Below are 15,075 nucleotides of genomic sequence, written 5' to 3' on the forward strand. Positions count from 1 at the left end.
GCTGCACTTAAGCATAGCCTGCTTTCATTCTGATTATGAGAAGCTAGAGATCAGGAAATTGGAGTGGTAGAAAGGGGATCTCTTTCCTTGGATCTCCCAAGGCACATGAGGATTATTGAAAATTTAACCTCTGTGGCTTTGTTTGCATAAGTAATACTGATTAGCCTCTTTACACGCATTCACGCGCGCAGCATAGTTTCGCACTCAACAGTACTTGAATAAGCATAATTGCTAGGTTGAGTCTTTTGAAAAACATGACTGTGTTATGAACCAGGATTAAGACAGAGTTGACATGAGACGGTAATGGATGAACGATGGTTATTAAAACCAATGAACCATGATTATTGAAACCAACTTTTATTCTTGAAGCTGCCATTATAGGGTCCTGCCATTGTCTGAATCATCAGCGATTGTGCCTCTATTATAAAAGTTGCCATCACCATACTAATTTCTGCCTCTTTCTCTTCAATTTTGAGGATTTTTAGTTGTGTGGCTATCATTGCAGTTGTAATGTTAACGAAAGGAGATATTATTGGCAGTCTCTGCAGACAGAGGAGAAAGCTGCAATGTTGTGGCAGCCTAATCATCTGTTTTGATAGTGTATTCAAGTGATATAATTCTAGTACTCTGATCCTTTGCAGAATTTGAATTAATTCTATAGGATTCACCGAAGATCCATATTAGTCTGTTCCTAATTATTAAATGGAACTGACTGCTTATATATTTCAGCTTAAGACTGCATATGGAATTCTTTTTGGTATTAAATACCAGTCAGTTTTCGTTGTTGTGTATTTGTGACAAGACAAGCTTGGCATCTATTGCGAAGCTTAACAAAAGTGTGTCAATTGATTTAAGATCTGTTGATTCATGTTGTGAACTTGTGATTAGCCTTATTTTCTTTTCCAATATTTGGTAGGATTAGGGAAGTTGTCACAAAAAATTATTAAGAAATTCATAATTACTGCAAATAAACATGACAGAAATGAGTAATGAAGGCAAGAATATCATACGAAGACGGCTAGCTAGGGTTAGAGAGCGCGCGTTGCTCTAATCTTGAATCGTGTTGGATCTTTATTATAGTAACGGATTGAATGGGAAATTTCTGACATATTTTTAAAACATGTAGATGGCCATAAGAGCCTCCCAATTTGCGCATTATTTGCTTCTAATTAATTGTTTTCAAAAATCCCACTTTTAATTGTTGTTATAGAAAGCCAACTTTAACTGAATCAAATGCCACACCAACTGCAGAACAACATAGCATGGGGTTTGAAATGAGTTTAAATAGACCTATATATATATATATATATATATATATATATATATATATATATATATATATTCATTGATCATGAAGGCTAACTGGAGTTGCACAAATTTACTTAGGTATTTGTTAAAAGTGATAAAAGAGGGGTAAATCAGGAAGCTAAATAAAGACAGAGAATAATTTGAGAGGTCAAATGTTAAATTTAGAGGTCGAATATAAATGGATTTCAATTATCTTGTTGTATGATTGTTACATTACAGAAGCTCAAAAAAAAAAAAATGGCATTGATGACCAAAAAAATTATTAATCACATACATATGGCTCAAAAATCACGGAAGCTCATTTTAGGATCCACCATTTTCCCAGTACCCCGCCCTCTTCCCCTACCTCTCCTTGATCCTCTACCCCTTCCTCTTGAACCTCTGAAAAAGGACTTTCCGTACTTCATCTCCACTAGTGAATGGAGTAACTCATCACAAAGAATACAACCAGTATATAGGGTCGCCCCATCTTCCAAGGGTGTTGTCTTTTTATTAAAGTCCACTTCTATGATTGTCGAGTCACACTCAGGACACCGCTCTGGAGTAGTGGAGATTTGATGAGCCCCTTGGGGGAGGAGCACAAGGAAATTGCACATGTTGCAACATAGTCGCCACTTGGGAGCACTTACGGGGTCTAGAACAAGAGTTCCACTACATTCAGGGCAAGCACAAACTCCTTGGGATATCAATGAATGTCGACATGTGGGATGTGGGCAAAGGAAGCATGGCATGCCAGCCCCCTTTCCCAGCTTGCCAGATGAACCAGATTTTGCAGCTCCAAAGAGAGTGTCGATACCTTCAAATGGAGGACTATTGTAGCAGTAAGGGCAAAGAGAAAATGACTTGCCATCTGGGCCAGGCATGGAGCAGATTAATAGCTCAAAGTTATCCAGAGGGCACGTAAGTTCCTTGTAGAGCTGCAAAAAGAAATTGCTTTGGTTATGCACAGGAAGTTCCTTAATAAGACTTCAGAACAGGATGCTACAAAAAGGCATTCTGGATGATAAAAAGAGAAAGCATTTCATTTTTGTAAAGCCTGATAAGCTAAAAAATGATCACGAAGTATTGGGTCATGAAAAGACAAAAGTTTAAATACAAATTTATCTCGAGAATTATGGTCAAACAGACATGCTTAGAGAGGCCTATAGTTTTTTCTCGTGATAAACCATGGTACACATATTTAGATGTAGTGACCTTGGTATGAATGCTCGACATCCCAAAGATCTTTGTAGTCTACTGTACTTCACAACCAACTCAAGGCTTTGTGCAGTGTTTTGACTGCCTGTATTATATGTAGACGATGATTTGTGGAGACAAATCCAGACTCATTCTGTAAATGATGTCCAACATAAATTTAAAGATGAAAATTGTCTCTAATCTTAAAGACGGTGTTGCCAGCTTTCTTTTCTAAACAACTCACATGTACCTCCTAGTTCAAAATTAAAAAATGTTCTAACCAAACTGAGACCTTATTGGTAATGCATCCAAGAGATTACAAAGTCAGTGATATCGATAAATTCAAACACCGACAACTATAAACTTGTGCAGACCCATTACCAATCCTGGTTATGTCTTAGATTAGCACATACAAAGCAGCGTGCTATTTTGGTATTTCCCAAACTGAAAACATAGACATTTCATTCTTTCAATATTATAAGTTTGTTTTATGAATATTCTACTAGCTCAATGTCCAATGAATACACTGCATTTCATCCCACCAATCTGCAACCTTAAAAGTTCAGTATTCATCGCAACTCAAAAGAAACTGGAAGTTCGCCAAAACTGACAACCAGTACACAAACTGATGATTTTTCTGAACAAAAAGTACCACAACATTGACCCAAAAAAAAAAAGTAACATAACAATTGTGTTTGGCTAAACTGTAATTCTGCATTTTTCCAGCTTCAAGATGGGAATCTATAGAGCAGTGCCTTATCTATATGCAATTGCCATCCTATTCATTCTCTATTATCTGATGTTTTTCACTTCATTTAAATTTTAGGAAAATTTTATTGAAATTTAGATCTTCTTGTACATTTTAAAACACTAGAATGGTACTAAACAAGCTTGATTTCTACTTGTGAAACTGCTGCATACTATATTGAGATTTTGGATAATGCAATTCACTTTGAAGTTGTAACCAATTAAAGAACATCGATTAATAGTCCATACCTTAATGGTACCATTCTGAGGAAGATAATAAACCTCTTCGCATGTATTACAGTAGAGACGAGAAGGTTGAGTGGAAATGTGCTTCATATACCGTAGACATTTGCCACATTTACTGAGAACTCGTCCTGAGTCAGCAAGTGGAGAGAATTGAGCTTCAAATAATGCATCCATGTTTTCAATCTACACCAAATAGAAAGAAATTTAAGAGACTATGTTTTTGATCTTCATGAAGTCCATGTTCATATGCAAACTTTAACATTAACTAAAAATGATGGATGTATAAAGATATTTATTAGATCTACTAGACCTGGAGAAGAAAAGCATCATAGTGGACGTTAATGGCCTAAAAATGGATAAAGGAGCTCTATTTAATGGAAGATTATAGCATTAGTGAAGAATCTATCAAACATGATTATCATGCTTCTATCAACTATCATGATACAAACAATCTGCAGAACCCAAAACCTCTCCACCGTAAACTAAATAGATTTCAAACAAATGAAGATAAATTACACAATTCTGATACTGTTGTGCTTCCTTTCTTACAAGCATTGACCAGTCAAATATGTGTGTGTGTGTGTGTGTGAGAGAGAGAGAGAGAGAGAGAGAGGGAGCAGCAGCAAATTCCGTATCTCAACTCCACAGCAGAAAGTGGACTACATCATTAAGCATGTTGTAAATTAGGCATGTGTCAAATCATAAGGTAGGTGCTAACCTGCTTTACAAAATAACTGTATTTTTGTCGGAACTGTTGTAGAACATGCTGCACAACACAAAAATGATCTGCTTGACCCTTAGCAACAAGAGTAATCTGCTGCTCAATAAAACTGCGGATATCTGGCAAACACAGATCTGGATCAATACATTGATAGCCTCTTATTAGAGTAATACCTAAGGCAGTTGGAACCAACTTCCTGCCAGCTTGTACCTGCCAGTTAATTGTAAAGCAAAACAAAAGTCCCGTAAAAAGCAGTTTAAATGATATTAACAAATTTTCAGTAGAGAGAAGGAAGAGAATAGAAACCTGCACATAATTGCGCTCACATATGTTGTTAATATGAACAGATATTGATGCATCCGTGCCGATTCCATTCTTCTCCATAAGCGAAATTAGCTCACTCTCACTTAGATATTCTGGAGGTGAGGTCATACCCTGCAGAATTTAGAGATTCAAAATCAACAAAATACCATCCCACCAGGATATGACAGTATGTTATTTCTGCCTTTTTTTCTTTTCTACCCACATGCATCAGCCAAGAGCATAACCCTTTCTTCTAAGCAGAGGCACTGAATTGAAATCCACTCCCCCTCCCCAAAATCAGACTAAAAGAAAAACAAATGAATGAAATCCAACCGAAGAAGATACCTCACGAAGACTCAACATAAGAATAAAATTTAAATTGAGAACATACTAACAAGTCTATAAGAATTCAGTTTTCCTAAGTAAAAAAGAAAAAGAAAATGAAGATAAAATAAAAGTGGAAAATGAAGGCTCATCCCATTTACCTCATGAAGGTCCACTCTGCCAACTTCTATTTTCTCGCCTTTTGTAAATTGAGGAAGATTTTTCTCATTTACTGCTAACCATGGCATAATAGAAGTAAATCCCTTCACCAAAACACGTTGTCCTACACAATGGAAGAACTCTCCACCAATTGAAAATTCTGCCTTTGTTCTGGAATGGACATTGAGATGCAAATAAAATGTAAACATTAACATTTGGTTCACAAAGAAAGCTAAAATAGTGATCAAACATCCAACTAACAAGGTCAACTTCAAGCAACTTTAAAACAATTGTCATAACCTTTATGACAATCTTTATGTTAATTTCCCATCTCTAACAGGAATTTGTACAAACTGTAGTTATACACAATGGTGCCGCTTCTCAATAATTAACAACCAGAAAATCTAATCAAAGAGAGTACGCTGTAAAACAGCTTAATTATTCCTGATGTTCAGCTAATAAGCCCAAGGGAAGGAGCACTCTGAATCCAAGTGCCTATTAAGACTGTATACGCAGTTTTTCAAGTCACTCAACATGAAACAATGAGCAAAAATGAACCTTTACCTTACATACTTGCAGTCAGGAGATACAGTCCCTATGAAGTGTTTACAGACATACTCGTATAATCTCCACGCATCGTTTCCCAGCATATCCTCAGTTGCAGACCTCAATGGAGTAACAGGAGGATGATCACCTGCATCTGTCCCAGATCGTGGTTTTTGATAACCGTCAGTGAGCAGCCTCTGTACATAACTACCCCATACCGGGTTATTTACTTGTGCCCCAAGTGTGCCTCTAAAGTCAAAAGAAGAAGGATAGGCTGTGCTCTCGGTACGCGGATAGCTATAGAATGAGCATAAACATATATTGTCAGACAACTATCAGAGTCCTTTAAACAAAAAGAAACGTAACACTATCTGGACAGAAGCATTCCAACACAAAAACTTAAAGCAAAGTGGCCTCTAGGTTTGCCAGTTTACCATTCCCATGCCATGAGATGTAATTCAAGCAAAACATAGACCCAGAGCAACTAGCCACACTAGCAGAAATCATTTTCATGAGATAGAGAAGACCATACTCGCTAAGTGTGTTTAACTAGCCATGCAGTAGTACTCTACCCAAACTAAGACCTGATGAATCTTTATTCTGGACTGGAGGCTACTTTTAACATGTGGAAAAAATCTTTCTTCTCTGTATTTCAACCTACTTTGTGAATAAACAAAATGTAAATAATCAACCATTGTATGAAGAACATCAACAAACCTGACGAAGCCTTGAGTATACAAGCGTTCAGCAACTTGCATAGCCATTTGTGGGCCAAAGCCTAGTGCACTTGAAGCAATCTGTATTAAAATTGCATAGGAAAAAAATTGTAACGTACTCCAATTATTTCAATGCATACAAAAGAATTTGGACACTCATTTAACCCTTTTTATTATACTTACAAGACAAAAGAACTATAACATATCAACTGAACAAGTTCAAAGGAAAAATTCCAATTCACTTTCCTAAAGACAGGGCTACTTTTTTTATTAATATGACGCATACTTTTTTCAATTAAAACAAAAAAGGAAGTATATAACAGGGAACAAGATGTCCACTATCAAAGAAAGATCTAGACAACAAGTCTATAACTCAAGATAGCATCAAACATAACAGTAAATATTACGTAACTTGACTACAGCAGTATTCCAATTGTAAGGAATAGCATGGAAGGAACCCTGTCTAAATTCTGAGGAAACATTACCCAGATACTCAAAATTGAACCACTTCCCATAAAAACAACTCCTCCTTCCAGATTCTTGAAAAATTCTTATTTCTCTCCAATCAACAAAATACAGCCATTACAGCAGCAGCATTCCAATTGTAAGGAATAGCATGGAAAGAACCAGGTCTAAATTCAAGGAACCAATGTACAGATACTCGAAAATGAACAATTCCATAATAACAACAACTCCTCCCCTTTCAGATTATTGAACGTTTCTTATTTCTCTCCAATCAAATGACCTAAAATACAGCCATTACAGCACATCTGCCCATCACTGCCTATTTGCCCACCAAAAAACTTGTATCTTTTACACAGTAAGCCAAACAAAATAGTCCCACATAAGATACTTTTCCATCATGTAATGGCAATAATGTATTGACACATTCAGAACCATTTTTACACATTAAACACCAGCTGGGGGAAAGGTATTACTGAAATGAACTCAAAGAACTTTTAGAAGATTACTTGCTTCCAACATCCCAAACTCAAACTCTAATCACCAACACTAGCAAACATTTCAACCCTACAACAAGCTAAGATCAACAATCTCATTTCTCTTCTAAATGAAATGGATTGGAACTTTTCTACGACATTGCAAGAAGACATCTAATCTACTACATATTAAGGATATGTAATAAGAATGGTTTTCTTTAAGAGTCTTTTTTTTTTTTAATAGTTTTTCTGGTTTATAAAACTAGCAATAGTTAAATTTACCATAATATCTGTAAGGCATTACTAGTTAATCTTATCACTTTCTATAGGCATGAATTTCTTAAAAATTTTACTTTTAGAAGGACAATTATTTAGAAAATTGGAATCTTGGACATCATGTGCGAACTATGTAGCTGGAAAATAATTTGTCTTTTTTTCACTCAACCGATGCCTATCTGAGTTATACATGTTCTAGTGCATCAACTTTTAATGTAACTACCTAGAGAACGACACAGATGACTTGATAACCTGTATTAGTCAATGTCTTCCTCTTCTCGTTTTATTAGGCATTCCTATTAAGCATGCATTCAACAATAGGCAATCTCACAGAATACATGTATTTACAAATTTCACCAGTATATTACCTTTAGAAGATTCACTGTGTTAAGACCAGAAGGACGACCTTTGCTTTCCTGCTTTTCTGATATTTCAGTCACTTCTGCAATTCCATCTTCCATTACTAACTTTTGAAACATCACAGCAACCTGCAACATGTAAAAGCCTTAAAATGCTTTTCATTATAAAGGGAACTTCACAAGTTCATACACCAAAATAAGAAAAAACGCAACAGAAGCCTCACATCGACGTCAAACAATTTGTTACGCTCCCAGTCTAGCTGAAGTTCATAGCCACTTTGTAATATGTAAGGGCGTACAGACCAGAATTTTTCAGGTTTAAACGTATTTATCTGCAAATAGCGCTGTACACAAAAACCAAGGGTAGGAGTTTGACATGGCCCATAGCTGCAAAAACAAAAAATAAGATTGATTAATTGATGGCTAATGCTAGAGATGAACATTGTGAACGGGCATATTAATATCCAAAAAAAAAAAAACCAGAGCCAGACAGAATAAAATCAGTACGACTCTCATGCTATATACTTTGCTTAGAAGATTTTATCGGAACAAGAAAAAAGGGAAGAAAATAAAAGGAAGAAAAACTAATTACAAAAGGTGGATAAGGAATCCCCAGACTAACAAAGAATACATCCCAAAAAAGAGAGAGCCAAACAAGCCTCACTTCACTACCAGCTAACAACTCCTGCATCACAGAAAGGGAATGGTCCCTAAAGTCAGTAGTAATCAATGCCCATAAAGGAGACCAAAATGGGCACATCCCAAAGCTACCACCCCTCTATAATCCTAAAAAATTTACCTCTAATTCTCCATTTATAGAACCAAAAAACTGCCAGATCCTCAATGCTATATTAGACAATTAAAACACTGAAAAACCACACCTAGAACAACCTATCCTTAATCTATAATGCTACACGACTAAATTAATCTTTGTAAAAGGAAATGTATGCTGCTTTGAAGAAAGTAGACATAAGGAGAAAAAAACAAATCATTGATATTCATTGCAAGACAATAAACTGAAGAAGAACAAAATATCCGTAGACGGACAATAAAATGCAAATATCGTCACATAATAGCAACTTGAGCATCTTCCAATGACTAGTTTACAGAAAAGAATCAACAATCTATGAATTCTGGCAGTAGAACATTTAGATTTCAGGTTAATATTTTGTGTACATTAAGATACCTACTTTAGTTAGAATGAAACATAATATAGATAACAATCAGCAAACAAAACATAAGAGAAAGGTGAGAGAACCAACGAGATAACTCTGGCATCGAGATTTCCATATTTCCCCTGAAAAAAACTTGTTTGAAATCGTGTAAATGCAACTCCGACTTTCAAATCTATCTCTTGTCGAGCATCTACAGCCAATGCCTCATCTTTGTTAGGTTCAACAAGGTTGTCCATGGCCTTCAAAATGTCTTTCTCGGTAACGGAAGAAAATCGTGCACGATAAATCTTTCTTTTAGTTTCATTTGTGTGGCCAATACAATCAATAACTGCAACAACAAATTACAGAACCTGTCAAATATTAGTAGAGTTGTATAAGCTTTTAGTTTATACAATGTTGATAAGGTGGCATCTCAAAGCAGAGAATTACTGCAAATGTCTTGGTCTACGTCCACACAGAAATGAGCTCTCAAAACGCAACTTCCCAAGGACTTGTATAAGTATCTTAGAGTACTTAAAGAAATCAGATATTAAAGACACCAATCCGTTACAATTTAGAAAGAAAGACTAACCGTATTCTAAATTAAACCAGATTCTGTTAGAACAAAAAAAGCACAAGTATTAATCAAAACATAAAGTTTTAGCCGGAAATATTTATGTTTTACTTACACTGTATTTGCTTATATAATCTGATGTAATTAGCCTATTTTTATAAAACCTTTGTACACCCAGTTGTTCAATGCCAACCACTCATCAGCCCGGTATTTTTGAGTACCCGCCTACAAACATGGTCATGGTGAGTACTAGACGGAACACGTATAATACTGGTAAGGTATGCACATGCACTATTAGGAGAATTTCATTTAACACTGTTCAAAAGTTCAGTATATACAGTTTTTTAAAAACAGAATGTAAATTTATATTCATTTATTTCAATTGTATGCCTACAGTGGGGAAAGATGTAATAATACATGTTCAAAACATTTAGAATACCTTTTTATTCAAAGTATGAATATTTTTCCATATCTTCCAAAGCAAAGTATTTTTAAATTAAAAATTAAATACCTACGGGTATAATACAAGTATTATATGCAACTTTACTGACTATAACATAGTATCGTCCAAAAAAAAAACCTATAACATGGCATACAATAGATGGCCTTCGTTCTCTAGTTTAAGATTTTATTATTAACATTAATTTGTACTCAAAGAAGTAACACAGAAAGAGAGAGAGAGAGAGAGACCTTCAAAACAAATGTTTTCTCCTTCACGATCACAATCCAGCCATAAAACCAAGTTACCAAAACCCCGAGCTTCTTGGCTTAAATGCCTGCGAATATGAGCCTATAAATCAAGGTCAGTATGAAAAAATTAGTGATCATGAAAATTAAGAAATTAAGAAACTCTTAAGAAGGTAAAACTATGCTCCACATAATTCAAAGAGATACATAATGGAAAAAATTACAGAACTGAACATAAAGCAGGGGACAAAAAGTTGTACCTTTGGATTTGCTTCTGCCTTGCGAACTGGAGCTTGAAAAAGATCCAGAGGATCAGTGACTGTCCAGTTTTGATATGTTTCTGGAAAATCTAGACTAGATTTAAGGAAAAAGAAAAAAGGTGTAATCAGTCGAGAGAGAATTGAAAACTATCATACCTATGCGTAGAGCTTGAAATCATAAAAGATAGCATTGACATTTCAACACCAGTAGAGGATTGTTACATTTCAGTGATGGCTTAGAGAGCAAATCTGCTTGTTACACTCTCTATAGATAGCAAATTCTATGGTTGTAAACCCTAATCGTGACTCATAGTACTTCTCAGTGGATATGTAAAGTACTCCAGTTTATCAATCATTACAAACAAATAATAAAAACTTATAGTTCCGCGATAGGTCTGCTTTATCCAACACCTCTGTATTAGACTTATAAGCTTTGTTATTTGCCATTTTGGGATGCAAAAGGTATTAATATGCAAGAAGAAGATTCTTTTGAAAGGACCCATCTTGCTAATAAAATTGCACACAAATCTTTGCAGAGAACACAAGTAAAAGGCACAAGGTGAGATAGCTAATTTGATATTATAAGGTAAACATGAATGAGACCCTTAAGGCCCCCACCTCTCTCCATTGAGTAACGAACATAAGCCACCATTTCGCCCATAATAATTCATGGAGGTGAATACTCAAAAGAATTTGAAAAATAAAAATAGAAAGAGAACCAAATACAAGTAATCTAAAGGCCGTATAACATTTGAAATCATGACATTGATAAAAACAAATTTCATCCATGATCACATCATATAACAAGAGATAGTATCTAATAACGCTTTTCCTTCCATATCATTTTTACAAAATGAAAGAGAAAATGGACCTGAAAACATGCCCAATAACTGATGTCACTTTAAACTGTACATGGAATCCATGAAATGTTCCTTCAAATTCATGTACGTCCGTGCTAGCCTTTCTGGTAGACATCTGTAGTATGAAAATATGTGCCAAATGTCAATATAATACATTATGAAAAAGCATGGGATTCATGAACCTAACAAACAGAACCTACAACAAGGCATGAAATGCATGAAAACAAAAAGGTCCAACTGATACAGGCTACAAAGAGTTCATAGAAAAGTATGTTAAAAAGGAACTATGCTATTATGGCTTAGCTTCAATTTAGAGCCTTATGGCGTCCTCCTTTGTTTCTAGATTTATTTCACCCAGCCACAACAAAGTTCATCCGTCCACGAATCTCCTACCACCACGAAAGAACCTAATTCAGCCTACCATCAAATAACCTAACCAAGTTACCCTCTGCTAAATAAAACTACTAATAATAATAAATAAACTCATCAAATTAACCAGTAATGTTTTTGAATATGGGTTACGGGGGGCACCCTTGACAAGCCAATAACACCCCAAAAGGGGTATGGGCACCCTTCCCTTACATTGGTAATGCTTTTCTTGTTCTTTCTCCGAGGGCAAAGCTAAAAAGGGCTATGATTTTAGCACATAGTGCATATACAGAAACAAGAAAGGCAAAAGGGTCTTGATTTTAAAACAATGGCCCTCTCAAGACTGTTTCTCTCCAAAGCCGAATGATCATCCCCAACTAATATAACAGAACTAGTTGCAACTGTCACGTTCCGACCTAGACATCTTATAGTCCTCCTTACAACACAAATGTTAAGCTGTCAAGCTCCTCTATGCCACTCAAATCAAATCAAACAACAAATTCCAATCTCTATCTTCTAAGGAAGAATGCTATTCAATAGGCAAGTTTCTTAACCAATCAGCAACCCAATTTCCAGTTGCGCTCAGTCATGTACATACTTAAATAACGTAAAAACAAAAATCAAAAACTTGAAATTCCAGCTTGGTTTCTGCCTCCTACAGTTTATTAGCAGTGACCTAGTGCCTTAGTCTAGGGATTAGAGTTAAATCGAGAGAGAGAGAGAGAGGTGGTACTTGACCGCTGGAGAGAACGTTGGCTATTGAAAAAGCTATGCTGGGCTTCTCGGCGACCTGAAAGAGTAAAGAGCTCAAACAGAATGAGAATTGAGAGAGAGAGAGAGAGAGAGAGAGAGCATGAAGGGAATCTGTACTATTATGCGTGCGTACCATGAGAACTTTGTTGGAAGCCATAACAATCTCTCAGCTCAACCAAGGAAGACGAACCGATTCAGAGCCGCCTCGGTTGGGTTGGGTTGACGATTTTGGACTCGATGCTCCGGTAAAGAGGTTTTAGTGGGAGATCACCACTGTGTGTAATTTTTTTTTTTTTTTTTTTTTTTGAGGAGCAAAACAAAAATTACAACCGGAAGCCCCTAGGGCAACCGAAACTAAAAGAATCAAAGTTGAAAGCAGAAAGGGCCGAGAGGGGGAGTCTTCCTTTCCAAGTAGTTGGAGTCTTCAAAAGGTGACCTTGATTCGCCATCGCATCAGCCAAAAAATTTGCCTCCCGAGGGATGAAGGTAAAGAAAATGTGCTCAAAATTGGTAGAAAGGTTAGCGATATCTCTGGCAAGAGTACGAAGCCTCCACGGAGTGGCACACTTGTTATTGACAACGTGAATCAGAAGCTTGGAATCACCTTCAGCAAAAATCTTCCTACATCCGAGGAGAAGGGCATGATAGAGTCCATCACGAAGAGCATTTCCTTCCGCAACAGGTACTGAGGAGATCCCAATATTTCTGGACCCGGCAAAAATAGGATTACCATGCTCATCTCGAAGGACAAAACCCGCAACAGCACTTTTGTTTCCAATGACGGAACCATCAAAGTTTAGCTTCCAGAAACCAGGAGAAGGGGGTTTCCATTTAATGTCTGTACGTCGAGGCCAAAGAACAGGAGGGGAGGCCCAATCTGAAGAAGCAATTGAAATGGACACCGAGTTGGCGCATCTGAAATCTTTAGCAATTGCCGCAGAGGAGAAGACAACTGAGGTAGGAGAGGAGACTGTCTGCCGAAAGACGAGGTTGTTTCTTGCCTCCCAAATTTTCCAGCAGATCAGAACACAATTTTCAGTAGAAATCTTTTCGTATCCAATGTCAAACCAAGAAGAAAACCAATCATCAAATGTATTAAAACCAAGAGAAGAGATCCCAGCTGTCGTCCAAACATCCGAAGCATAGGGGCAAGAGAAAAAAAGGTGGTTTAGATCCTCGACCCCTACACTGCAGAACGGACAAGCAGTATCAAAATTAGCATTAAATCTAGCTATTCGTTCTCTAGTTCGTAATCTTTTCCTTGTCAAGAGCCAAGCATAGAGTTTTGCTTTTGGCGGGATGTTCAAATTCCAAATTTCATTCAAAATTCTAGTTCTGGCCTGGGGGGGCTCATGATCACATTGCAACCAGGTTGCTGATTTAATAGTAAAATCTCCAGAGGGGGACGGACCCCAAATAAACTCATCATTCATATTAATTGCAAGGAGGGGAATACCAATAATAAACTTCACAATATCAGAAGGCAGAATCAAAGATAACTTAGCCACATTCCAACATCCGTTGATAATATAATCACACACATTCTCATCCAGATTTAAAGTACTTCTAGCATTTAGTGGAATGAGATTAAGAAGAGGAAATTGATAAGCCCAATTAAACGTCCAAAATTTAACTTGGTGACCATTACCAATAATCCAACGCATACCTTGAGTGATGATGTCTCTATGTTCCAGAATCCCACGCCAAGCCATGGAGTGAAAAGATCTAGGCTTAGCCTCAAAGAAAGAATGCTTCCTGAGATATTTCCTGCGAATAATATCAACCCACCAGTTATTTCTTTCTGATATGATTTTCCACCCCAACTTGGCCAGGGCAGCCTTGTTGAAGAAAGAGGCAGGCCTAACACCCAAGCCCCCAAGAGTTTTTGGTCGGCAGATATCTTTCCAAGCAACTGGAGGGGAATAGGAATCCCTCCCCCATAAGAAATTTCTAGATTCTTTGTCAATAGCTTTTGATAACTTAGGAGGACACTTGAAACAAGAGAAAACATGGTTAGGCATACCAGAAATAGTGGACTTGATTAGAGTTAACACTGTGTGTAATTGAAATCAGCAAACCGCTCTATTTGTCTTCTTTTTTTTTCTTCTTCTTCTTTTAGGAAAAAACATACATTTGTTAAAGTAAAATGCAATTGGAATTGGTCTACTCATTTCATTTCATAGTCCCTTTATATAGGGATAGAATTACAATGGAAATATCGATTACATTAATGATACTAAATACTGATTGATTCCTTAATTGTGCTGATTGATAGTAATCACTGATTCCTTGATTCTCTCTCTGTCAGTTGCTTTGACGAAGACACACAATATGTTTTTCCTTTAACACTCCCCTTGTGCCAAGTCAAAGCCGAAATGGTGCATGAATTGTTGCCTCACTAAAAACCTTGTCAAGGTGTTACCTGTGGGACAAAAATACACCTTGGTCGAAGGAAAAGAGCACAACGCACCTTTTACATTTGAGTATGACATGTGTGTGTTAGACTCCCCCTGACGTCTACACCTCCCCCTGATACTTACATTAATCAGGGGAGCTTGGAAAGTCTTCGCATTCCCATGTTTTTCACATGTTTCTTAAG

At 36.6% G+C, this 15,075-nt stretch overlaps 1 protein-coding gene across 4 annotated transcripts; it reads right to left on the reverse strand.

The window, feature by feature from the left end:
* Positions 1–1,451: 1,451 nt before the first annotated feature.
* LOC112198005 (DNA topoisomerase 3-beta) lies at positions 1,452–12,775 on the reverse strand. 4 transcript variants are annotated; one of them, XM_024338988.2, is made up of 15 exons: positions 12,610–12,775; positions 12,457–12,513; positions 11,366–11,469; positions 10,495–10,588; positions 10,238–10,337; positions 9,082–9,322; positions 8,044–8,206; positions 7,829–7,948; positions 6,248–6,327; positions 5,549–5,827; positions 4,987–5,155; positions 4,505–4,633; positions 4,196–4,408; positions 3,481–3,660; positions 1,452–2,225 (listed from the first exon to the last, which is right to left on the reverse strand). In XM_024338988.2, exons 1-15 carry the CDS (start codon positions 12,631–12,633, stop codon positions 1,590–1,592), a joined length of 2,589 nt encoding a protein of 862 aa, XP_024194756.1. In that variant the 5' UTR covers positions 12,634–12,775; the 3' UTR covers positions 1,452–1,589. The 4 variants fall into 4 exon arrangements, with proteins under 4 accessions (XP_024194756.1, XP_024194757.1, XP_024194759.1 ...); XM_024338989.2 differs by lacking the exon at positions 12,610–12,775 and having other exon boundaries at positions 10,495–10,583; positions 12,457–12,474; XM_024338991.2 differs by lacking the exons at positions 10,238–10,337; positions 10,495–10,588; positions 11,366–11,469; positions 12,457–12,513; positions 12,610–12,775 and adding an exon at positions 9,663–9,772.
* Between the last annotated feature and the right edge of the window lie 2,300 nt (positions 12,776–15,075).

This window comes from Rosa chinensis, chromosome 4, assembly GCF_002994745.2.
Source record: "Rosa chinensis cultivar Old Blush chromosome 4, RchiOBHm-V2, whole genome shotgun sequence".
Lineage (NCBI taxonomy): Eukaryota > Viridiplantae > Streptophyta > Magnoliopsida > Rosales > Rosaceae > Rosa > Rosa chinensis.